Genomic DNA, 27,514 nt, shown 5'->3' with positions numbered 1-27,514 from the left:
AATCTTAATAAAATCTTATGATTTTATAAGTTTATATATTATTTTATAAGTTCATAAATTATTTTATAAAAATAAACTTAATATATATTTATAAATTAAAAAATAAATGATTATTTATTTAAATAAATAAATTTATATAATTGAATTCTTAACTATTACATTTTATACTTAATTATATATATTAATAAATAATAAAAATAATAATATATAACTAATAATGTTTTAAAATATATTTTTTTTAAAACAAGCAACTGTTTTAACTTATCTCTTTATTTTAATACAACAAAAACAATATAACCCAAAATAAATAAATAAATATGAAAAATATGAGGCTCAAAATAAATAAATGTAACCGAAAATATCATACTGAATGCTAGTAAGTATGTTTTTTTTGAAATTTATTAGTTAGTGACATTTAACGTTTAGGGTTTAGAAATTTGTAAGCACTCCCAGGATGGCCTTATATTTTCTCTCCCATCCTTCAATGGACAAATTGTCTGGACCGGTGGGACCATACAGTTATGCTGCAAACAAAAAGAGCTGTGAACCGGAATCTGCATCGCCGGTTTAATCTCAATCCCTCTCAGATAGTTATCCTGTAGATACAACACCTTCATTTTGGCCGCAATTAAACCGTCCACAAACCTGCCCGAAACTTCACCAGTGAACCGGTTATTATTCAGGTAAAGATTTTCAACCGTAGAGAACATCGGAGATATCTCGCCGGAAAATTTGTTGAAACTTAGATCAACGATGGAGATATTAACTTGACTCACAGGTTGGATCGGGCAATCGAATGAGTTTTTCTGTAGTCGAAGATTTACTATAGGGAAGGTGAAAATGATGTTGGGTATACAGCCGGTGAACCGGTTTACACTGAGGTCGATGTAGTTCAGATTGGTTAACCGAGTTAGGAGTTTGTCAACTGGGTCTATGAACCGGTTCTTGGATAATGAGAGGTATTCGAGAGATGAAGGGAGAGAATTTGATGGAATGGGACCGGAGAGATCGTTGTGGTTAAGGTTGAGTCTTGTTAAGTATTGTGATTGAAATGATGGAATGGAACCGGATAGACGATTGTAACTTAGAATGACGTTGGATAGCTCCGGCAAGGCTCCGATTGTATCTGGAATTTTTCCGGTTAACTGATTGTAACTGAGATCCAAAGTTTGAAGTTGTTTTAATTGGCCAAAACTTGTTGGAATCTCGCCGGAGATGTAATTCCTGCTAATACCCAGAAATCTTAGATTCTTCAGGTTCGACATTGACGGTGGAAGAGAGCCATTGATTCGACCGGGGGAGATTGTGAACTCCGCAAGGGATGATAAGTTGCCGATAGACGGATCAATCTGACCGAACAGACCGGGGGAACCGGCACTGGGTTCGCCGAGATTCAATGCTACAACTTTGTCATTGTTACAGGAGACGCCGGTGAAGTTGCAGGGATCCGAGGTGAAAACCCACGAAGACATGTATTTCGAACCTGGCATATCATGGATCGACTTGTGAATGGATTGTAGAGCTAGGAAATCAATTGGATGTAGAATTGCAATGGAAAGTGAACCAGATTGAAGAAGGAGAAGAAGAATGAAGAAAATCTCATTGGCTAACAACATTTTTGTAAATTTATAGAGTGATTTTCTCTCTCTCTTCTTCTTTGGAAGGTGTAATACAAATGACTCTGCAACTATTTCAATGACTAGTTTCTCTTGTTTACGGTGAAAGTTTTACATTTATTATTATATATTTCTTTTTTAAGTAATTAAATAAATAAATTCCTCGAATTTGTAAAGTTCAAATAGAAGGTTCGGAAAAGATCTGCTTTGCTGGATTGAGGCTGTGAAACCACGTGTGTGTACATGGCAACTAAGTTTGATTTTAGCTTATAAATTGAATTTATCTCGATAATAACTTTAGCAAACTCTCCAAATCTATATTCACTTTCTCTAATCACTTTTCTTATTATTATTTTCTTATTCATTTTCTCAATTTTTATTTATTTATCTATCTAACTTTTATATATATATATATATATATATATATATATATATATATATATATATATATATATATATTTATTGAATTATTTATTTATATAAAAAATATAATAAAAAATCAATTTAAACATTTATATATCTCTGAACACAAATTTATATATATATATATATATATATATGAGAAATGATTAGATAAAGGAATTTGGTGAAGGAATGACTTGATATATGAAAAAATCAAATAATTTCTCTCTTTTTTCTCTTTCCTCCCACTTTTACCTTTTTCAACCAATCTTTTCCAACCAATGAAGGTGATGTCATGTCATTCTCTCACCAAATTCTCTTACCAAATTCTCTTTCTATCACTCATCTATATATATATCACTCCACCTTATTTTATTTATTACATAAATAATATAATATTAATTATTTTTATAAATAAATAAATAAAAGTTAGACAATAAAAGAAGAATAGAGAGAAATAATATACCAAAAAGTAAAAAACAAATTGTTTATGAATAAATCATAATAAAAAATTAAAAAATATTGATGATTTATAAAAAATATTAAAAAAAGTTATTTGAGTAGTATTTAAAATATATATATTTAAATATATAACATTATTTATAACAAATATAAAAATTAATAAATTTTAAATTTAATCAAACATTTACTATTAAAATAAACTAATTATTATAAAATAAGCTAAATTAAAAATTAAATTTATATTACTTATTTTTCTATCAAAATCATATATATTAACATAAACTAAAAAAAAAAACTATTCCAAACATACCTTAATGAAATCTATGTCAAACATTCTACAACTCATTAACATTTTAGTTATACGAGATTAAATTACTTAACTTAATTTTGACTGAGTTGAAGCCGGTTCTTTAATAGTTGAGTCTTTAATAGTTGACTCGAACTCGAACTCATATAATACTTGATTAATGACTTTTTGAGTCTTATAATATATAATATATTTTTTCTTCAATTCTGCTCAAAATCTCGCTTAAAATCCCTAAAGTAAAATTTTAATTTATAATTTATGTTCATATTTTAAATTGTATGTGACTCTTTATCTCTTTTTCTTCGGTCTTTACAATTTTTTTACTCTTTATCTTTTTTTTTTCTTCTTTAGTGTCCACCTATTATTTATTCACAAGAGACTTACAAGTAATTAAAAATCATTTGTTACTTTTACTATTGCTAACTTTTGTTTTAAAATAATTTTGATTTCTTTTTGTTTTAAGAAAATTTAACGATAAAAAAAATTATTTTGTTGGTACTCATCGATAAGTCACTATTTTGTTGGTACTCGTCGATAAGTCTTGGTCATACTTTCTTCCTATATTAGAAGACACTTATACTTAGAGATAGAGTCGATATAAAAAACACTAATTTTTAATTTCTATTGAAATAGGATTGATTGATAATAAAAATTGTGCATATTAGTAATTGATATATTATATATAATATTGAAAGGGTATGTATTAGAAAAACTGATTTTTATTTTTTATTAAAATATGATTGATTGATAATAAAATTTGTGAATATAGTAATTAATATATTATATATAATATGGAAAGAAGTAAAAAAATGTTAATATATAATATATATAATAAATGTATATTATATATAATATTAAAAAAGATAAAAAAAAGTTTAATATATTATGTATAATAAAAATATATTATATATAATATTTAGAGATAAAAAAATATATTATATATTATTACTAATGTAATAATTAGTATATTATATATATTATTAAAAAAATAATATATTATTCTTACATTTTTATAATCTCTTATTATATATAATATATTAACTATTATTATCTCTTTCAATATTATATATAATATATTTTTATTATATATAATATATGAGAAATGATTTATTATATATAATATATGAGAAATGATTAGGCGAGGAATTTGCTGAGGGAGCATAATCTTATTCACTGAAAAAATTAAATAATTTTTTTTTTCTCTTTCCTCTCACTTTTACATTTTTCAACCACCAAATTTCCTCTCTCTATCACTCATCATAATATATTAACATTTTTATCTCTTTCAACATTATGTATAATATACTTTTATTATATAATATTTTAATCTTTTTTATCTCTTACAATATTATATATAATATAATAATTATTATATCCTTAATATTTACTTTTATTATATATAATATATTAATCTTTATTTATATCTTTCAATATTATTATATATTATATACTTTTATTATATAATATATTAATTTTTTATTTCTTTCAATATTATATACTAATTATTATGACCCTAATATTATTAGCAATTTTTTCAATAATTAATCAATTCTATTTGGATAGAAATTGAAAATAAATGTTTTTCTATATTTATCCAACCCTATTTATATAAACATAAATTTCTCCTCATAAATAAAGAAAGCAAACAAGATTTACAGATGAATTAACTAACAAAATACTTTTTTCTTATTTCTCACTAAAATTTTTTAAAATAAAAAGAAATCAAAGTTATCTAAAAGTAAAAACATTAATAACTATAATATAAATAAAAGTAATTTTAATTAAATATAGAATTCTTGTGAGTGAATGAGAGGGAAGACTGAAGGGGAATAAGAAAAAAAAAGAAATAGTAAATGAAATTCGGAAGATCGAAAAAAAAAAAGAGACGAAGAGTCAGAATATATTATTATTATTATTATTATATATTAAGAATTAAAGTTTATTTTAGGAATTGTGGAATTTCAATCTTCATATGGGTTTTGAAGAAGGAGAGAGGGAAAAAAATATTGTTTTAAATTTTAAGTTTTAATATTAAATAAATAATAAATATATTATATATTATGAGGCTCGAAAAAGCTCAACAAAACATCGAGCAATCATTATATGAGCTCGAGTTCGGCTCGAATATTAAACGAGTCAGCTCGAGTTCGGTCAAAGTCGAGTTTTGATCAAGCGATTCACGAGCGACTTGACTCATTTGCAGCCCTACTTAGAATGATAATGGCGTGATAAATAAAGAATATGTAAAAAATTAGGTAAAATCATAAAATAATTCTTAAAAATCTATATCAAATGAGCTCTTAGAACTCAAAATTCCTATTGATAACAATTCCAAACACTTCCATATCGAATTGATAGACTGGAACTATATGGATGTCAAGTAGTTCTTGAGAGTCCTCAATAAAAACTAACAACTCATCAACTCATCAAATGAGTCAAGCCGCTCGTGAGCTGCTCGCGAGCCGCTCGATCAAAGTTCGGCTTGAGCTTGACTTTGATCGAGTTCGAGCCGAGCTCGAGCCGACTCGTTTAATATTCGAGCTGAACTCGAGCTCATATAATGTTTGCTCGAAGGCTTGTCGAGCTTTTTCGAGCCTGATAATATATAATATATTTATTTAATATTAAAAAAACTTAAAATTTAAAACAATTTTTTTCTTTCTATTTTCAAAGCCCATATAGAAGGCCCATAATCCACATTATTATATTATATTGTTATAAAACAAAACCCTAATTTCTAATCTATCAATCATAAATGACTCTTCATCTCTTTTTCTTCTTCTTTCTTCCGTCTTCAACGTTTCTTCTTCCTCATCTTTAACATTTCTTCTTTCTTCTTGTTCTTCCTCTATCTTCACCATTTCTTCTTCTTCTTCCTTCTTCACTATTTCTTCTTCTTTCGTCTTCATCATTACTTTCACTCATTCATAATATGTTAATACATTTTTTTATGTTATCTCTCATCTACACTATTTCTATCATTCATTCACAAGAAACCTACAGGTAAATTAAAATATATTTTCATTTCTACTACAGTTATTGCTCATATTTTTAAATAACTTTGATTTTTGTGCATTATGAGAAATTTGTGCTTATATAGATCGTTCATATATCTATATGAAAAAATACTATTATATATATTAATTGTTCATAGATCTATATGGAAAATCACTATTATATATATTAGTAGTGTTCATAGATATATATAGAAAAATAATTTTAATATATATTGATCATAGATCTATATAGAAAAAAAAATATTATATTATATTATATATAATATTGAAATATTAATATATTATATATAATAAAAGATAAAAAAAATGTTAGTATATATTTTTGTATATATTATGAAGAGATAAAAAAGGTTAGTATATATTATATATAACTAGCATTTAGCCCGTGCATTTGCACGAGTAATAATATAAAAAACCGCGAAAAAAATTACGGATAACATTTTTAATTTTATTTTTAACCGTTTTAAATTTATGGGTGGGTCAACACATAATCCGACCCAAGTATCCATTTACTCAACATCATTATATATTAGTTAGTTAAAAAGTTGAACTTTTATTAATATTAAAACGTCCCGCATTTATCAAATTTGGTGTTTGAAATTAAAATATAAAGTCTTTGTAGCCTAGTTGGTTAAAGAGTTGTACTTATTTTGTTAGGTTGCAAGTTCGAAACATACTTCTAGCATTTTTAATTTTATTTTTAACCGTTTTAAATTTAAAAATGGGTCAACCCACAATCCGACCCAAGTATCCAAATTAACCACAACTCTCGACCCGACAATCCGGACACTTTAAAAATTAAGCATCATTATATATATATATATAGATATGTTAAGAGAAAAATTGAATTTATAATATTAATAATATATTGTAATATATAAAAAAATTAATAGATTTTTTCTATAAATAAGTCAATAAATTCTTGTTATATTTGTACTCAAATAATTTAATTATATATAATAATATTTAATAAAAAATAGGTCTCTCTTAAACCTTAAAGTAAGTTAAATTTTAGTTATTTGTTTTAATATATATTTTTTATATTAATTATTTTTAAGCTTAAATGCAGGTAGGTGTACTTGTGCTTTGTTTGAAGAACGTGACTTAAAAATATTAATATATTGAATGTTCAAACAATTTATATAATATTGTACTTTAATTTTAGAATTTCATATTTTAAAATTTTGACTAATTGTGGTTGAATGCTTTTTGGATAATTATGATTTTGGAATTTTAAATAGTTATAATTTTTTAATATTTCCAATTTTAAATATTATGTTTTAAATGTTGAATATGTATGAAAGTTTGATATTTCATTTTGAAAATAAATTTTAGTTTGAGTTCGAGCTTGAATTCGAGCTCGAGCTTGAGTTTGAGCTCGAACTCGATCTTGAATTCGAGCTTGGGTTCGAGCTTTTCGAATCGAGCCGAGCTTATAGGTAAATAGTCGAGTCAAGCTCGAGCTCAAATTTATAAACTCGTTCGAGCTCAAGTTCAAGTCGAGCTAATAAATACTAAATCGAGTCGAGTTCGAGCTCAAGCAAATTCGAGCTCGACTCGGCTCATTTGCAGCCCTAGACTGGAACTATATGGATGTCAAGTAGTTCTTGAGAGTCCTCAATAAAAACTAACTCATCAACTCCTTTAAAATTAATCATTTACGATTGCAATGTGTTATCTATAAGCTAAATGTGGATTTAATTTTTTTTACTAAATCATTATGATTTGTAAGACATAGGTTTGAGGACTACGATTGTCAATGTTGAGCTATGTTTGAATAGAGGAGTAGACCGAGGCGAAGATTTAAATATATAATAATATCACGGGAAAGGGGAAGGTTATATTGCTGAAGTTCATGTCTATCTTTAATCTTTCATAAAGCAGGTCTTTACAACAATTTTTTTAGTTATTTATTACTTATTTCCATTTTTCTTCCATTAATTTTAATTCTCTGTGATAGAAATGTCAGTTATGTTTTGAGATTATAGATTAGATAATTCAAACGTTATATTATCTAGTTAAACTATTTTTTCTTTTTATTTATCAATACAAATTTTGCTTCCTTTCAATGTAAAGTTAAGCTAAACATTCTCGTACACACTTTCCTTACTTTATAAAACCTCCAAACCTTTTGCGATGTTTGATATCTTCCTAGAGCTAAGACGTATAATGAAAAATGTTACCGTTGTTATTTCTCATTAAAGATAAATTAAAAGTCAATAAACTCTTCCAACAATTGTATACAATGATCTATATATACTCTACTCATAAAAATGAACAATGTTAAAAACAATTATTTTCTCACACCCTTACCATATTCTCGATGAAAGGTGTAATTCATCTTAATTCATCTTCAACATTCCTTGACAAAACATAGTCACTAAACAAGAACTGACACCTTCTCAAAATTATTTGTTTCCTTCTTTTCTCCTCAAATGTCTCATATGAGACAATTAAAAATTCAAATCCCATTTAGTAAATCCAAATTCAAGTACCATAAAAAAACAAATACTAATATAACAAAGAAACAAATAGGTTTTTTTGTTAATGCAAATAGTTTTTTTTTTTGTTTGTTAATGAATAGTCTTCAATTATCACTTTACAATATTACAAGTTTACAACTAACTAAAAAGAGAATAAGATACAAGAATGCACCAACGATAATTGGACTACATAACTATATATACGACACGACGCATGAGCTGCTACAAGGAGTTCCTCGGTGTCTTACTATACGATTGAATCTTTTTCTTCAGCTGACTGATAAGTAGAGATAAGGTTCAACTTCTGTTCAACCACTAAAGAGTTCGCTTCCTGTAATCTACTTCTTTTCCGGCAAGTGAACTGTGATTCACATGGCAGGAGGGTTGAGATAAATTTGTTCTTACAAATCAATCATTTCCAATTGAATGTTTGTGTCCTTAATCTTATATTTCCAGCACCAGCTTCCTGTATCCATCAATTTCTCTTCAATGGGGTTTAACTGATATGTTAAACCTGAAATAATATAAGGAAAGAAGTGAGTAAGCTTTATAGATCCATCATCTAAGAACAAGGAAAAACAAAAGATCGTAGGAATGAAAATAAAAAAAGAAAGACAGATGTGCCATTATCCACACCAAAGAAGTTATTTTTCATTGAGAAAAAACCATTGTACGATTGAATCCTATAAGACTGTAATAGTTTTAACACCATATTTGTTATTTATATTCCAACAGTTGAAGACAAACAGAATGTAATCCTTTAACCTATTGTCTTGATAATAACTACTATTACGCTTCCATTTGTAGGTAGATTTACCTTGATTTTTCTATTAAAAAAAACATTTAACTTGCATTCTCACTAGGTAAATAAATACCGCACAAAGAACTTAAACATATTAACCTGAGATCCCTGATGTAATCTTTAATTTGTGGCCATCTGGAACTTCAAAGACATGATTACCCTGAAAGACATAAAAACATAGAATGAATATTCATTCATCTATAGGATCAAAGGATATCGTAGAGGGATATGGTAGTACTAGTATCAGGGTAGTATTCGTAGAGGAAGGAGGTTCCCCATTTCGAAACACCTCAATACAAAATTTTTTTATTCAAAACGTATTTGGATGATATTATGTCTGAAAGCTAAACTTGATCAGAACTAAACTTAGTCGGAGATAAATTCAAAACGTTATTAATTGTTTATCATTTGGATTATGATGCAAAACAAAAATGATAAGTATTTCCAAATGGGGCCATAAATAGTAGTGATATTGTATTAGGTGGTTATGAATAAAACAAATAGTGTAATCTCATGAATTTGGTTTTCACATCCCTCTTTGATATCTTGATTTTCCAAGGACCTTAGACCTCTCAATACATTCCTCAATTAATCTGATTTGTACAGATTCTTCTTTTTGTTGTAGGACTTAACTTCCAGAACTGAGGTTGAAGAAGTTATTCATTATATCTCACTAAATCCTAGATTTCTAATCTAGGTACATCACCATAACAATTCTAAGGGCAATGACACGTGTCCAGTAGAGCTATTTGAAAACCATAATTTGGCGTTGCACAGTTATTACCTCTAACGCAACATCTACAGCTTCAAACTCTGCATTTCCATGCAGTATGACCTTCAGTGCCTCAGATCGATGCACATCATGTTTCCAATATATGTTATCCTCCGCTTTCCAATCAATACCTGCATTCACTACTTTGATATTCTCTAACCTACATTTTCCACACCTACACAAAATGTATAATGTCGGTTCAATTATAAGACTATGCTCAGAGAGATGTTTAATAATGAGTGCAAAGTCAAGCTATATTGCCATATTGGTTTACCTGTGCCCATACTCTAGTATAGGTTCACCACGTCCATTAATCCGAGTTGATCCCATGATGTTTTCAGCTATAACAATCAAACTTCCTTTGAGCTGTTAATAATAGATGTATATACAAGTTAAAAGAAAATTGATTCCAGTGCTTTGGTTTACAATACTTTAGATCAAAGTTCTAACCTGAACATTTCTCCAGAGGAACTCGGCGACTTCAATTTGCAGCTCTGAGCCCTCGGAGATGGAACCTCCATAAAACTGATTCGTGAAGAAATACACCAGTTAGTATATATTGCACCATAGACAACTGTTTACTACTTCAACCTTTGGCAAGTTTGTTATTCCAAAATAGGTTACCAAAAAAACTCTCTTGATCAATCATGAAAGGGTGAAACAAACAAATAATTTATTTCTCTATGGTTATCTGTAATTTTCTTCTTTTTTTTGTTAAATTAAAAATATGTTGAACACCAATAAAGAGGACAACTTTGTCTAGGAAATAAAATCATGACTCAATTTATCATTATTCTACGAGTTTGGAAATGTTCCTGATCCATAAATATGAAAGATTATACTACATAAACCATGTGAACATCATAAAGCTTACAAACTAGTTTTAATGGAAGGAAAGTGATGAATATATCATGAGAAAACCTTTCAGGCTAATGTTCAAATTGGAGCATGGAAATTGAACTTTACTTTTTGTCTAGAAACTTCCCAAAGTGGTCCCAGAGCAGGATGAAGAAAGATGAGAAAGGGAGGTCCAGAAACAATGTATTTGTCATTAGCCTCAATCTGTAAACAAACAGAGGAAGACATTTAGCAATAAATAACTTCTCATAAGATAAATGAGATAGAAACATAAAAATGATATATGTGAGAAATACCCACTAAAAAAAGTGTAGATAAATGAGCAGCAATGATAAATGAGTTATTTAAGGCGATGATACCTTAGGCATTCTTATATCACAATGAGAAAGTAGTTCATGAGCATTACGCAAGACATCCAGAAGGGCACCATCAGGAGTCTGCATGATAAGATCAATAGACAGTAGCTAAGAGAAACATTGGATGACAGCTACAGCATCAACTGTACCAGGTTCAGAATTAAATTTTCCAGAAATGCAGATTACTGTGGAAAATCCCATTCAAGTGCACTACAAATAAAGGGTATATATTTACATGCTTACTAATGATTAAGTAGAAACACTTTCCTGCAGTTGTCTAACTATTGTAGTTCTTTACACATTGGAGAATAGGATTTCAAATGTTTTATGTTATTTAGAACACAAGGAATGACTCGGAAACACACTTTGTGTTCACGCTTTTCTGTGAAATAAAAATTAACCTTTTTTCGGAAAAACAACTCAATGAATGACTTGAAAACATGGCTATAAATGAGGGACGGGTTCCTTGCATATATATCTCTTCTGTCATTTTTATCTTGGGCCTCCACCCCTGTCTATTTTTCAGTCAGCTTCCCATTTCTATATATATTTCTGTTCAGTTTTTCATGAAAACAGCTGTTGTTAGTCCTATTCAAATTATTTTTTTAATTCCATTTGCTTAAATCTAATACCAAATCTGTTATTATTTTGTTACTTCCTTAAAAGTACATAATAGTACAAAAAATAATGTTAATTTTCTCTAATTATTTAACCTTTATGTTACTTCCCTAAAAGTTTAATTAAGAGAGCATTATATTATTAGAACGAATAAACACTGCAGAATAAATACATTACAAGTCTTTTCTTTCTAATATTTCAACTAAGTTATGGATACAAAAAATTAAGCACACTGCTAAGGGGCTGCTTGAATGGTAGAATTTCATCATCCTAAACAGTTTTACATTACATAATTTTCACACAAGCTTACACTACTGAGTTTCTAGTCTTAAGAAATTCAGCTGCATACATATTAACTGATTCTAATCTTATTTATTCATTCAAGTATTACAAATCTACTGTTAATTTTCATACTAGTGTTGTATCTTAGAATTTTTCACATGATTGAATTTGAATAAGATTCCACATCTATTGCCATCCTCCAGTTCACTAGTTACCTCATCCTCTTTTTTTTCCTTTTGTAATAATTTAGACATATGATACATTTTTAACTCAAAAAGAAAAAATAATAACTACAACATAAATCAAATAAATATCTATTCATTTAAATGAATTATTCTACTAATATCTATTTTCATATTTCTGTAATAGTGATGTTTCCATAAATTAATAAAGCATTTAATAATATTACTCTAGTCTATCGCTCTCAACTCTAGATCACGTTTTGTGTCAAATGCCCTTTGAACACATAATTCTATACATGCAAACGAGAAGCTTCTACACCTCCATGTAGTAGTATGACAGCCAAGTAGTATGTTAAGTAAAAATGTGTGTGTGTGTGTCAAGAAAAACACCATTTATAAGGAAATAAATAAATTAACAAGCATCCAGTAAATAATATACCAAATCCTATAGAGGTAATCTAAAAATAATCAGAAATGCGGATAAAAAGGATTAAATCATAGAAAATGAGAAAAGCAACAAATTTACTATAATTTCCAAATTGTTGCATTTCAGAAAAGAAGAAAATAAGCATAATTTCCATGTTTCCAACAATGATGCATCAAACTGATTAATTCAAACCTGGTGCAATGACTTGACAGCATGCCTTCTTTTCTTCTTAGCAGAAGATGTAACCTTCCTCCGCTCATTGTACACAACAAAGGTATCCATCAAATCTACTACCATGCAGACAGTGTGTTATGATTAACAGTTACGAGACACAGTACAAATTGAAAAATCATAATAAGATCATTATTTTGCAGGTCATATTCAAATTTTTATTACCATCTATATTTTTGTTGCAACGAGATGAATATTCAGTGAAGAAATTATCTGCTATGTTCTGCATTGTGCACTCCAGTCGTCCACCAGACACACTAATCCATGAATACATTAAGAAACTTAGTGAGCTATGCTAATTTGAGTTTAATAAACTATTTTAGTCAAAAGGAATAAGAATATCCTCAGACTTGTCAAAAGGATGCAAATATGAACTTTAATATTTTGTTGGGGCAAAATATAGTTCTTCAAACTTTAAAATTTTGTGGAATATGCCATGCTGAATATAGAAGTCATTTTCTATTCTGTAATATAGATTTCAAAAACCTACCATTGCTGGATACCAAATGAGTCCATGTATGTAATAGGCTTCTTTGTATTTAACACCATTCCAGGCAAGCAAGCTTCACTTTTGCTCGATCCAATATGCGCGGCAGAAGTTAAATCAACATATAGAATGTTTGTGTTAGCAGGGAACTCAACCTGCAAACTGAATACAGTAAAGAAGTTCAATGTTGGAAGATATCATGAACCTTTATGTGGGACAATGGTGCAGAGGAATCTTATGCATGACGTACTAATCCAATCTAATGAAAATACCAAAATCCAAGTAATCAAACTGATGCATCCAAGAATAAGTGAGTTTTTGCTAAAGCCTTTAAAGATGTCCTTGAGACAGTTTGCAATTAAAGAGAAAAAGAATAGCAAAGATATACATCTTGTGATTTTACAAGTTCTACCTATATGCAGTTGAGATTTTGCATTCAGTTGACTGATTCTTTTGACATGGAAATAATGTAATTGCCAAGGAAATTCAAGATCATTATCTAGAACAGAAAGAATGTGGGTACCTTTCATGAGGAGGTCCTTCAGTAATCCCAAACTTTTCAAACTCAGTGTATTCAACGCATGAAATACCATAAACCCACTTTCCATCAAGGTTCTTTTTCTCAACTAAAACATTGATTCCTTCTGTAGCACCCAAGTTCCTCTTGCATGAAGCAAACCCCAGTTTCTGTTACATAAATAGAATTGGAAGCAAAATAAACTACATTACAACAATCCCCAGAAGAAAAATTGAATATTAACCTTGATCTCACAAAAAGCAACCATTTTTCATAGCAAAGCATAATATATTCAAATGCACATTTATTTTAAGTCGTTGTATGTTGTGAAGATACAGTTTGTCTCATAAGATTATGTTACCATATACCAAGAAGAAAGCATGAATAAATATCAGATAAGCATGTTTTTAGGACAAACTTACAGTTCAAATGTTGATATATAACAAAAAAAACAGTTATCGGAGTAACTAAATGCATTCAGATTAACATAAAAACTGTAAGCAAGCTAACAAACAGTGAAAAGCAGAGTAACCACTGCCTCACCATTGAAGAGGTTGAATCCTCCATCTTACCTACCATGGAGTATCCCACTACAAGAAATGCTCTAAACAACATTAATGGATGCTTCAAGTGGGAAAAAAATATTTTCTAATGCTTATGGATCTAATAGCCAGGAACAAATGACAATGAGCTTATTTGGAAATCGCTATTTTGACACAATCACGATCACATTGGAAAATCGTCAAAGTTAAAGTTGAAAGCGATTTTTTTCGTTTGGTATAAAATTGTTTTATGTTATAGTGTGATTTGTTAGCTTCATTTGATTATGATCCACATTAAGTGACTTTTTGCTTCATTTGGGTTAAGATTTTTTTTGCATCATGAACATATTATTTTATGGATCATTGTATTTTTTGGAAAAAATAACAAATGTAGTTTTTTTCCAGATTATGATCCTGATGATAAAATGTGAAAAAATTAGGCTCAATATAATAACCAAAAGATATCCAATCCTGAAAAAACAGACTCTTCTCCCTAAAATTCTTGAATACATATTAAGGAGCCAATAATAATTTAGGATACATACGAAAACTAAATATGGTTTATTAAATTGGTGCTTGAAAGGGTCTTAGTGTTACACAGCGCAACATCTAAATATAACTTCAGTTAAGAGTTTATTTAGAAGAAGAGTATAATAATAGTGCCAAACATCAGATATAGATTGGCCCAACATACGGTATAGCTCTGGCGCTGTTTTCAAACTTTTATGTTTCCACAGTACATATAATAGCAAATTAGATTACCTAATAGAGACACAAATATAATGCAATACATATTTATATATAGTAGCAAACCTTTCCACTATGCAGACCAATCCCTGCCAATGCCAAGAGAGTTACATCAGTAGCAGCCACAACATTGCTGCAAATCATCAAAAACCCTTTAATATCAATACACAATTGACAATCCTCCTCTATGCTCATTGGACAACTTTATACTAACCTGACTTGTCTGACAGTTGCACCTTTCCTTCTATGATTTGCAAACCACTGAAAGATTCCTTTATCATATGCAAGCTTCCAAATCACACCATGGCCACCAGGCTTGCACAGAGGCACAAACTGTTTGGATACCAACCATTCTCCATCTTCTGCACTAACAACTGGTACCAAAGGCTGGCAACTCACATATGGAATTGAAAAACACTAACATCAGAAAATCATGAAATAAATAAATGATAGAGAATCAAGATTTCTCTTGAAGTCTGAGGATGCGTTTTATAAAACTGAAAATTTAGTGTTGAATACTGAATTTTAAATGCCGAATGAATAAAGTGTTTGGAAAAGAAATGTTGAATAAATCAAATGAAAATATCTTACTTTTAATTTTAAGTACTGATATCTGGAAAGTAATCAAAGCCTATTTTACCCTTATAGTTATGTAGTTTGATTAATTTTTAGGGTTGAAGTAGTCTTTTGAATGTTCTTACTATATTAATCGAGTTAAGTCATTGATAGCTTACCAAACTAAGCAGTACTTTTTAGCATTATTTGAGTTGAATCATAATAATTAAGTGATTTTAAATAAAAGTTATCTAATCAACTTTATTCAAATAAGCACTAAATCATTTACATTAAATGATAAGTTTTGTTACCGCCTAAAAGCTTGTGAGTCATACCTGCTCAAAGATTTGAAAGGATAATTGACCTCTTCCAAACCATTTGTGTTTTTCACAAAGTGATGTAATGTGTTCATGATTATTCTTTGCTGAACTTGTCATAATAGCAACAGGAGTAATGCATTGCTTTCCATACAACTTTAAGTATAGAAACTCTCTGGCCTAGCAAGGTTGAAAGAATTTACATAATCTCAGTATGAACACAACCATATAGTAACTGTGATAAGAAGCAAAGGCAATATAAAAGTATTTGAAGGAAGAAGGAATGCAACCTTCAAAAATAATTATACCTGAAGATCTCTAATTAGACCTTCCAATAAAGTCCGTCCACAAAAAGGAAGCATTGCAGCAGGTAGACATTCACCTGTGTCAGGGTCTACCAAACCAAGCCTGTCTGCAGAGCCTCCAAGAGGATAAATTTCTCCTAGGTCTGGCAAACCCTAAATGAACCAAAGATTGTAATTCTGCAATCATTTAAGCCAATGCAGACAAGAAAAGATTGGATAAAGACCTCGATACCCCAAAGAGCTGCTTTAGATGCGTATTCTGTATTTTTAGATAGATCTATAACATTTGGTGGATGTATTTCCATAAACTGGCATCCCATCATTTCATTTACGAACTGAGAACTGTTCATCTTCCATCTTCCATGTCTCGATTCTGCTAGAAGCTCCAGCACCGCAATCTGATATCTGTAGTCAATCAAGTTTTCTACAAATCATGGCACCATAAACTTCAACAAGTTTAAGTTTGCAGTAGATAAAAAGTGGCCTCTGAATAAAGAAATCCATTGAGAAGCTAAATTGCTATCAGGGTATGCAATCTTTCACAGCAAAATACTAGAAATTCTACAAGGAAAGCTTAAACATAGTTTGAACAATGAGGATCAACAGTAATAAGAGCAAAGACTAGCAGATTCACAAATTCACAAATTAAGGTAAGATTACATCTTCAGGCAATGAAAAATGATGAAACAAGGAGAAACAATAAAACAGGAGTGGAGATAATGCTCAGAGTATAAAAGACAGTCAGATTTGTTCAATCAGATATTACAACTTGAACCCAGATTAGACTACGCCTTACTCGGACCCTATCCTCCGTGTCAACACATGACTAGTCTTTGGCTAGAATACACAAATAATTGAACTTAAGGCAATATCAGCAGGAGTAATATAAGTTACAACTGTATTAAAAGATAAATCAACTTCACCAATTAAGAAAAAGTTGAATAAGAAGAGTATTGTGTATGAAAATCAATTAAATGTATAGAATGGTTTATGAAAAGGAAATTTAATAGGGAGAAATACTTTAGCAGAAACTAATCACTCTGGAACTTTTTGTTTATTGTTTCTTTCTTTGGGTTTGGATCCAGATACAAATACGTTTTGGAAACTAAAATTATGCATTAGAAAAAATTATGTCAGGAATAAGTTTTCACATGGATCCAGATACAGAGAGATTTTAAAAGTGTTTCCACATGGATGGGTTCTATTTGTCATGAAGAGGTAGAATCCATTGAACATTTATTTTTTAGATTTAACTGACAACTCAATAATGTGATGTCGTTTGGATCTTCTTTGATGTTAGACAAATGGTTTTGGAAAAGGTTTTCCTTTGTAAGGATAATGTCTTTTATTTGCTATGCATGCTGCACAAACTGGAAACAAAGAATTTCTGCAATCATGAAGGATCATATTTCATGTTCAAATGCTGTCATTTCAGAAACTCTTTAGGTCTTTTCTTACTGATTTGAGGCTTTTTGCTAATGAGACCGAGAGTAACCATGCATCCCCAAGGCTTCAAGCTAAATGGAGACAAAACATTCTGCATTTGTTTTTTTGGCCAGGAATTGCCATGGGATTTTGCACTGCTTTATTTCGAAAATTTTCAGAACCTCTATTGTGTGAGTTAAGAGCACTTCCTTTGAGCTATGACTTTTGATGAAGAACAAGGCTATAAAGATGTGAGTTTTGAATCTGATGGTGAGATTTTTGTCAAGAAATGTGGAAGATGTGAGTTTTGAATCTGATGTTTGCACATTTTGTTTCAGACCAAGCTTGTTTATGTTTGTTTTTAGTACATTCCAATAGCTTTATTCCAAAAAAGTCTTTGTTCTCTACTAAGTGAGGACCATGATATTTCATAATGAAAAAGAAACTAACCCAATTATTCCTCCTATGCAGTCATAGAACTGTTCCATTTCTCGAAGAGTCTTCAGCAGCATTCTTACGGCATCATTCTTCTCACCATTGATCCTTCCATGGCCATTAGAACCAAAACTCTCATCACCACTCCCGTCCCATTTCTCAATCATGTCCACCAAAGCATATAAAGCAGTCTTGAGTGACCCTCCACGTGACCCAAACCTATGATCAACAGAACTCGAATACGAACCAAAAACATGTTCTTGCCCAACCACAATCACACATTTAAGAAGATACAATTCGTAATCCTCCAACCGCAGCGACTCCAAAGCCCTAGAAATCTCACTTTGGGAACGATTAAAGAACCGTTTCACTCTAGGATCACCGTTAATCACCCACAATTTCTCATCCAATCTATCCACCCCCGATAACCTCGACCGAATAGCTCTAAGCCTCGTTATTTCTCGTTCAAATTCGAAATCCTCCGGCGCTGGCGGCACGTATTCGATGGGTGATGTGGAAACTCGGGAAATTCTGCACCTTTGAGGCGATGACGGAGATGGGTATGAGAGGAACGAATAGGAAGAGGTGAAAGGCTTTGCAAAGTAGAAATGCAGCTTCTGAGCGCCAGTTGAGAAAGAGGAGATTGTAGGTTTAGGGTAGAGAGATAATAGAAGTTTGTTATGCTGAAGTAACGGAGCTGAACGCTCCATTGTTTGTTGTACAGCAGCAGCAGCAGGGATAGAGGAAGAAGATGAGAGAAAGGGTAGCGAGAAAGAACAAGTGTCAAGAGAAGGATGATGAAAGGAAATGAGAGAGGAAGATGAAGGATAATACAATATTCTTGAAGCATATACCGAGGTCAGAAGAAGGTCCCATGGCGGAGATAGAGAGAGAGAGAGTTCAAACTGTCAAGCTTTCTTTTGTCCATAGCAATACCTCATCTGGTCTTTGTCCATGGAATTCTTTCCATTGGTTGCTGCTTTTTCTTTCCTCTATCTTCAGCCGTTTATGCCATTATGCACTCTAAATAAATATTCGCACCATTTTTAAATATTCTTTATTTGTCTACATTTGGCCATATTTAAATTTTGTAATGTTCTTATATGTAATAAAAAAAAATGGTAAAAAAATGTTTTGGACATAATTCATATTTTAAATTTTATTTTAAATGTCTAGCTAACCTTTTCAAAAATAATTGTTCCAAAAAAAATGGAAAACACATTATCTTCTCATAGAGATAATTATTTTTGGATTTAGTTTATAATTTTTAGCAAAGGCGGATATTTATTTTAAGAATGTGATTTTTTTTTTTTGTGAAAATACTTTAAAATATTAATATATAATGATAAAATTAAAAATAATAATTTAAATTATAAGGTATTTTAGTTAATAAACTAAATGATGTAATGAATATAAAAGAGGAACAAAATAATATTTATTAGGGTGTGGTATTTAAATATACTCAAAGAATCGGCCCAAAATAAGTCGTTCCGTAATCTCTGTGTGCTGATTGTATTTATCGTTCTTGTTCTTAGTGTGTTGACTATATGTGTCGCTCCATAATACCAGTGTGATGATTTATCGCTCCTGGTCTCAATATGTTAATTGTGTATACATTTGGAATATACATAGTTCATGGTCTATCGATCGCATGGATTGACACCTAGTTAGTTCGACTATATTACTACACACCTTCTCTAGCCTTTGGATTGTACGAGTGTACACATCTTGACTTAGTTTGTTGATTGTGTTCATTTGGTTTGTAATATACATCTTTCATGGTGTATCGAGCGCATGAATCGACACCTAGTTAGTATGACTATATTAGTATACACTTTGCATTGTCTTTGAATTGTACGTTAGTACACATCTTGACTTAGTTTGTTGATTGTGTTCATTTCGCTATTTTCATTGAGCAAGAAAACCTAATGATTATTTTAACCACAATTTTACTTAGTGATTATGTTTGTGTCGCTCCTCTCATTGAGCTGGAAATTTAATAATTATTCTAATCACAACTCTACTTAGTGATTATGTTCAAAGTCAGACTCCTTTAATTTTCAAGATATTGGCGTCTTCTTTGTTGATCTTGAAACACTTTCAAGAATCAGTTCTGTACTTTCTTCCTTGGGGTGTATCGAGTGAAATCGCATGTAACCGGTGTTCTTCAAGGTTGGTACTATCAATTTAAGGACTTGTCTTTTGCCATGACGTTTCGCTCTGAGTTCTTCGAGGGATTTGTTTGCTCAAACGCTTAGTCTTTCAACCATGCATCATGAGGTTAAATCTCGCTTTTTAAATCATAGGTCACCGTGCTTTTAGATTATAAAGCCTTTGATCTCTTTTTATACTCAAGGTATATTCAATAGAATCAGTACATTCTTGTTCTTGTATTGGCAATTAGACAAGATCTTACATGAAATAATTTCAATATTTTAACCTATGTGAGTATTATTCTATTTTCTTCGGCCTCTTTTCTTGATGACTAGGGTGTATCTGATAGACTCAAACACTTTGTTATTGCTTGAAAATTAAACAAAAATTTAAATGAACAACAATATTGTATTTCATATCTCAACAAACGCAGTCTTGTTTGATTGATTTATTTTACTTGAGGTCTTAGATCTTTGCACTTGACCTCTACTTGAGACGAGACCGTTGATGACATAGTTATGTGATTGGGTATTCATCTTTTATGAGCTCCTCTTAAACATTAACAATTTGACCTTTAATTTAAGCTCGAAGTAGGTATGTTTTTGAAGCGCCTTACTCGAATCATACCAGTTACATCGGCTCGTCTAGAGACATCTATTGGGGAGAAACGTCTTTTACCGCATCCCTAATTATTTCTTTTGCTTGATCAACAGTTTTCTTGGCACTGGAAAAGTTCAAGGGTCTAATTCATTTTATCTTCCAAAAATACCCCTAGTATTGACCTAAGGGTTCGATTGTTTTGGATAGATTTGTAATCTCAAGTTCTCATTGCTTGAACTCTATGGGGCTGTATTTTTTCCCAACTCAAGAATTGACTTGTTTGGGATTTTATTTTGATTGGGACCAAGCTCGTGATAAGTTACTTACGCATTCTCATAAAAGGAGAATCCAGGTCCGAACGTAGTTCCGAAATTGTATCATAGATAGATCGTGATTCCATAATTCGTTGAGGATGATCTCTTAAATTTATGTTAGAATGACAATTGAATTAAGTTGTGGGAATTTTTTAAGTGTCTTATGGAATGGTAATTGACTTGAGCTGGAGAAATTTCTTAAGTGTTTGTTAGAGTGTCAATTGACTTAAGGTTGGGGATGTGATGATTTATTTTTCATCTTTTCAAAAATGCCCCTAGTATTGACATAAGCGTTTGTTTATTTTAGGTTTATAAGGACAAAACTTGTGACAAGTTGCCTACATATTCTTATAATAATGAGAAATCAGGTCAGGATGTAGTTATGAAATTGTATCACGAATGGATCGTGATTCTACATTTCGTTGGGGATCAACAAATGTATTTGTTGGGGGATTACCAAATATTCAGTCTCTTGTGTGAATCGTTGGGATTGTTTTTATCACTCAGGTCTGTTGAGGATATGTATTGTTTTATTGTAGACGGACTAAACCAGGATGTCTATATATTCTCATAAAAGGAGAAATCAGGACGGAACATAGTTCAGTTCTTGTGAAGTTAAGAACTACTTTGGGATGAGAAATTGTTTTGATCATTTTTAATTTTAATAGAAATGACCCTAGTATTGACATGGAGTTTTTGGTTTTTTAGAAATTATTGGAACCGCACCCATGATAGACTGCATACGTACTCTTATAACAAGAAGAGATTATGTCTGAATGTAGTTCACAACTTGTGAGTTCTGAACTTTGGGGTTTCGTGAATGGATTTCATCACACATGCTTTAGACGAAGTATCTTTTGAGCATGTCGATATTGAAGGGTGTTGAGAGTTTCTCTCCGTCCAAGGTGGTCAATCGCGTGACGCCACCTTAAAATACCTTTTTTGACGAGGTAGTGTCCTTCCCATGGTGTTTGGAATTTCCCTATAAGGTCTAGAATTTGTAAGTTCTTCTTTAGGACTAAATATCCTTCTTGAATGTTCTTAGGTTTCACCTTCTTGTTGAAATCTCTGGTCATTCGTCTTTAATATGTTTGCATATGATATAATGTTTAACCTTTTCTCTTTTATTAGGGATAGTTAATTGTACAATGACTTACAACAATCTTCTTCCACTACTTATGTATCAAATAAAACTTTTAAAGTAAGGACTTCAACTTCGATAGGTTGCACTACATGCATTCTCTAGATCATTAAGAATGATGTTTCTCTAGTTGACATTCGAATGGTTATTATGTAGCCCTAGAGAGTGTAGGGAAGCTTCTCGTGCAAATCCTTATACGTTCGAGTCATCTTCTTGATGATGGTGATGACATTCTTGTTGGTTGTTAATACTACGTCGTTTGTTTGAGGGCGATAAGGTGAGGATTTGTGGTGTTCAATCCTATATTCGTCAAGTACTTTAAGTACTTCTCCTCAGAAGTGTCCACCATTGTCTGAGATCAAGGCTTGAGGAATTTCGTAGCGTGCAATGATGTTTTTGCGTATGAACTTAGCAACGTGCGAGGACTTGAGTACCTTGTATGATTGAGCTTCGACCCACTTTGTGAAATAATCGATAACTACAAGGATTAACTTGTGTTCGTTTAAAGCGCGATGATAGATCTTCCCTATGATTTTTATTCCCCGTGTTAAAAATGGCCATAGTGAGGTCATATTGTATAGTAGAGATGCTGAAGTGTGCTTCAAGTTAATGTAGACTTGACATTATGATATTTCTTAACATACTATACACATTCCTGCTCCATGTTCTACCTACCAATAGTAGCAAAAGCGAAAGATCATCTTAGGGAGTGTTGATACATTCATGTGTGGGTCACATGTTCCTACATATACTTCCTCAATGATCTGAGATGCTTGAGGTTGGTCTATGCATAACATGTTCTGACCATCAAAAGAGCATCGATATAACTCTCATGCGAATAACACGTAGTTGTTCGTGTATTGGCGTAGAGCTCTCCTTTCTTTCTTTTGAAAGTGTGGAGGATTTTCTCCATGCTCGACGTACTTCTATAGAGATTCAAACCAAGGTTTGGAAGCCACTTTAGTGTTGGAAATCATCTTCTTCTCTAAGTCTCACTTCTGTTTTAGACAAATCTTCAAAGCCTTGATCTTGATTTATTTTGGGATTTTCGTAATGACCGCTAACGTGGCCAAAGCTTCTGTGAACCGATTATGTATTCTCAGAGCGTGTGTAAATGTAACATGTTCAAATTTAGTCATTAGAGTCGATAAGTGTTGATGGTAGGGTTTGATAATCTCTCCTTAGAATTGCCAATCACCATTATCTTGTGAAATAACCAAGTTTGAATCTACTACCACTTTTAGGCATCTCGCTCCTTTTTCGTGAGCAATCTTCAAGCTAGAGTTGCATGCTTCATACTCTACTTCATTGTTTGTCATGGGATACTCGAGCTTGATTAAGATTGTGTTGTATGTTCCCGCATGATTGATGAATAGTATTTCGATGTCATAGCCTTTTTTGCTTGAAGCTCCGTCGAATAGTAGCTTCCAGGTTTTAGGGTTGATAGTCATCACCTCATCGTCTGAGAATGCTAAATCTTCGTCGTCTTCAACTTCGATTGGTTGGTCTTCGAGAAATTCGACTAAAGCGTTTCCCTTTATAGATTTATGAACTGTGTATTCGATGTCGTACTTCGAGATCATCATCACCCCCTTATCTAGTATAGGTGACAAGAGTGTTTTCTGGAATATATGATGAATTGGATCGAGTCTTGACACCAACTTGATTGTATGGGATTGCATGTAATTCCTTAGTCTTTTAGTAACCCATGCTAAGGCCCAACATACATTCTCAATAGGAGAGTAGTTAAGTTCATAACCTGTCATGCGCTTACTTACGTAGTAGACTACGAAATCCGTATTTTCTTCATTTCCTTGGGCTAATAGACTACCCATTATGTTTTCCGTAACTGTTAAGTATATGATTTGCGTCACGCCTAGTCTCGGTGGCATCAGAATAAGAGGATTTCTTGAGGTACTCTTTTATCTTCTCGAATGCGTTCTGACAAGAGTCATTTTAGACGAATATTTCGTTCTTCCTTAGAAGTTTAAACAAAGGATCACATTTCATAGTCAACTTGTTTATGAATAGACTTATATACTGGATCTTGAATAGAAAGCCTCGTACCTCTTTCTCGCTTCGAGGAGGTGGAATCACCATGATCACTTTTATTTTGCTCGGATCAACCTCAATGCGTTGTTGCGTGATTATGAAGCCTAACATCTTTCTTGTTGTCACCTTGAATGTACTCTTCTTCAGGTTGAGCCTAAGCTGGAACTTCCCAATGCATTATAGGAATTTATAAAGATTTTGGATGTACCCTTCTCGATCTCTTGACTTGACAATCATATCATCAACATATACTTCTACCTCCTTGTGAATCATATTGTGAAGAATCATCGTGGTAACTCGTTAATACGTTGCTCCTGTGTTCTTCAACCCGAAAGGTATGACTCGGTCAAAAAATGTTCTGACTTCTATGATGAATGTTGTCTTCTAGAGCCATCATCACTTAATTGTAGACTGGGAATCCGTCCAAGAATGATACGAGTTGATGCCCTGTTGCGTGATCCACTAGCACTTCGATGTGTGGTAGTGGGAAGCTATCTTTAGGGCTTGCTCTGTTGAGATCCTGATAGTCTACGCACACTCGGGTCTTTCCGTCTTTCTTCGCGAATGCGACTATGTTGGCGATCCATCTATGTAGTCTACCACTTCAAGGAATCTCGCATCGAAATTATTTATGGACTTCTTCTTTGATTTTGTCCACGATGTCTTCATTCATTCTTAGGAGCTTCTACTTCATAGGTTTTGCATCTTCGTAAAATGATATGCAGTGTTGGATAATTTCAGGATCAATACATGTCATATCTTTATAGGACCATGCAAAAAATTATTTTTTATTTTTAAAAGTTTAGTTAGATTTTCTCGTTCTGAATAATATAAACTTTTAACAATTTAAACAATTTGAGGATCTTCTCTAGTGTTAAAATTTACCTCAGTTGTTTCTTCCGTAGTGGACAAATCCTCCTCCTGTTTATTTAGATAATGCCTCATCTCATAGGTCATTTCTGATTTAAATGTTTCATTAGAGGGCATATAATTAAAAGTTTTTTCTTCATTGTTAAAAACATTGTTCAAAGTGTCTGGTGCTCAAAGTTATTACAAGATTGTTCTGTATGCAAATCTAATTTAGAAATGATAGATTTTAGGTTCGATTTATTTTTAGAGGATGAGAACTTCGTCAAGTGTTAATTGTCCTCCTCTCTATCCGTGACTTCATTAAGGTCAGAATTCGTGTGGATAAACTCTTTTGGCCTGAATGGCTTAAAAGGGCTTATGTGTGCACCATCTTCAAAGTTATTCCTCATTCTTGGCTCACGTTCACTGAATAGTTCATGTATTCCCTACACTACGTCCTGCCAATCATATAGTTCCCCCTGATTACGAACAAAAATGGGTTTGATTAAGAAGACAATTAGGAAAGATTTTTAAACCTAGAAATCGACATTTGGAAGCTGGGTGTATGAACGGTTCTAAGAATGGGAAATAAGGAAGGGTTTTGCATTGCTTTACGAACTGGTCATTCAAGGTAAGTGGGATCGGAATGTAAGTGTTATCTATTTTACCTATGATTCCCTCGTAGAGCCTAGATGGCTCGTAAACCCATACCATGATGATTCGCATTTCCTACCATCTATACTATACTTGGAATTCCTGAAGCTTGTGAACTAAGCCAAAACCCGGAAAATAATTCATCTTGATCATCATATACAACACTAGAGTAGGAAAATAATTGAATATTGGTATCTTGTACGGATCGTTACATTTCCCTAATATCATACCCACAATAAAATCCTTGAGGTGAACCTCTTCAAACGTAGCATGTGCTGATCTAGTACCTACTATGACATACGAATTGCCATTTATAGTGATAAACTTTTATCGTGATACAAACCGAACATTCTGGTCTAGAGTTGACGCTACTACTTTCATCTGATGTAACCATCGTCGACCCAGAATGATATTATTTGAAGGATTCATATAAATGACAACAAACTCCACTTCAAACGATGCTTCTACTATCTTTATAGTTGTTTTGAAGCTACCCATAATTCTTTCTTCGCTCTATCTAAATCGCAAACACATATGTCTGAAGGTACAACACTTTCTCTATGAACATTGATTTTCTCTAAAGTTCTCCACGAACAAATTTTCAAGGCTAAACCATTATCAACTAAGGCTATCAGAACAAATTTCTCTTCCATACTTACGAAAATGAATAACACTTTAGAATGATTTACACCGTATGGAGGTAGATCTGAGTCATCGAATGCTATCCTTAGTTTAGATGCTACCCTAATACCACCCTAACCAACTGTTTTGGGAAATTGTTCACTAAGATGCTTGCTTGGGAAAACTCGTTTCTTATAGTTTGACGGTGCTCAATAAAATACATTAAGAATTCCCAGATGGACACATTAACATCTGTCTTCTTTTGTTGGGAGAGTAAACATTCACCAATATTTTGAACGCATGGAACATCAACTTCTCTAACATTCTCCTTGTTAGTTTCAACTCTTAAATAGGTCAAAATTAACAGTCAATATATTTTTATTTCATTAAACCATATGAAACATAAGGAAGCTAATGACAAGCTCCTTACGCTTCATTAAAGCCTAAAAACCATAAACTCGTTTTTGGTGGAAAAAATTGTTTGGCCTAAATGAGACCTCATCTCGATTGAATGTTACACCGGGATGATGAATAAAATGATCATGGGACTATATGAAACTTCCAATGTCCTTGGATCAATGGATCCAGACCTCAAATAAAATTATCAAACCTGTAGTTTGATGTTCTTGAGGATCGAGAGCGCTTTGCACCCATGACCGATTATTCTTAACACCCAGACCAAAGAAAGTTAGCCCGAGGCTAAGTTATGACCGAGAATTCCTACACCCGATCGAGAATTAACGCACCCGATTGAGAATTCCTACACCCGATCCAGGACTACCGCACCCGATTGAGAGCTTCCTACACCTAGGACCGACGACTCCCGCACCCAACCGAGAGTTGCCTACACCTAAGATCGACAACTCCCGCACTCGATCGAGAGCTTCCTGCACCTAGGACTGATGACTCCCGCACTCGACTAAGGCCGCCTACACCTAGGATTGTCGACTCCCGCACCCAACCAAGAGTTGCGTGCACTTAGGA

General features: G+C 31.9%; 2 protein-coding genes across 2 annotated transcripts; both read right to left on the bottom strand.

Annotated features, from left to right (window-relative positions):
* Positions 1-357: 357 nt before the first annotated feature.
* LOC124919793 (protein BRASSINOSTEROID INSENSITIVE 1-like) lies at positions 358-1,622 on the bottom strand. The gene has a single exon (XM_047460128.1). The coding sequence runs from the start codon at positions 1,614-1,616 to the stop codon at positions 423-425; it is 1,194 nt and encodes a 397-aa protein (XP_047316084.1). The 5' UTR covers positions 1,617-1,622; the 3' UTR covers positions 358-422.
* A 6,587-nt stretch (positions 1,623-8,209) lies between these two features.
* On the bottom strand, positions 8,210-19,113 carry LOC124919794 (UTP--glucose-1-phosphate uridylyltransferase 3, chloroplastic). Its single transcript, XM_047460129.1, has 17 exons — positions 18,161-19,113; positions 16,510-16,690; positions 16,289-16,438; positions 15,999-16,160; positions 15,323-15,495; positions 15,175-15,241; positions 13,826-13,989; positions 13,306-13,464; positions 12,981-13,072; positions 12,777-12,871; positions 11,079-11,156; positions 10,828-10,923; positions 10,312-10,386; positions 10,136-10,227; positions 9,874-10,036; positions 9,189-9,249; positions 8,210-8,801 (listed from the first exon to the last, which is right to left on the bottom strand). Exons 1-17 carry the CDS (start codon positions 18,853-18,855, stop codon positions 8,689-8,691), a joined length of 2,616 nt encoding a protein of 871 aa, XP_047316085.1. The 5' UTR covers positions 18,856-19,113; the 3' UTR covers positions 8,210-8,688.
* Between the last annotated feature and the right edge of the window lie 8,401 nt (positions 19,114-27,514).

This window comes from Impatiens glandulifera, chromosome 1 (assembly GCF_907164915.1).
Source record: "Impatiens glandulifera chromosome 1, dImpGla2.1, whole genome shotgun sequence".
Taxonomy (NCBI): Eukaryota; Viridiplantae; Streptophyta; class Magnoliopsida; order Ericales; family Balsaminaceae; genus Impatiens; species Impatiens glandulifera.
The sequence above is the reverse complement of the archived record's forward strand: the minus strand, read 5'-3'. Positions and strand labels throughout refer to the sequence as shown.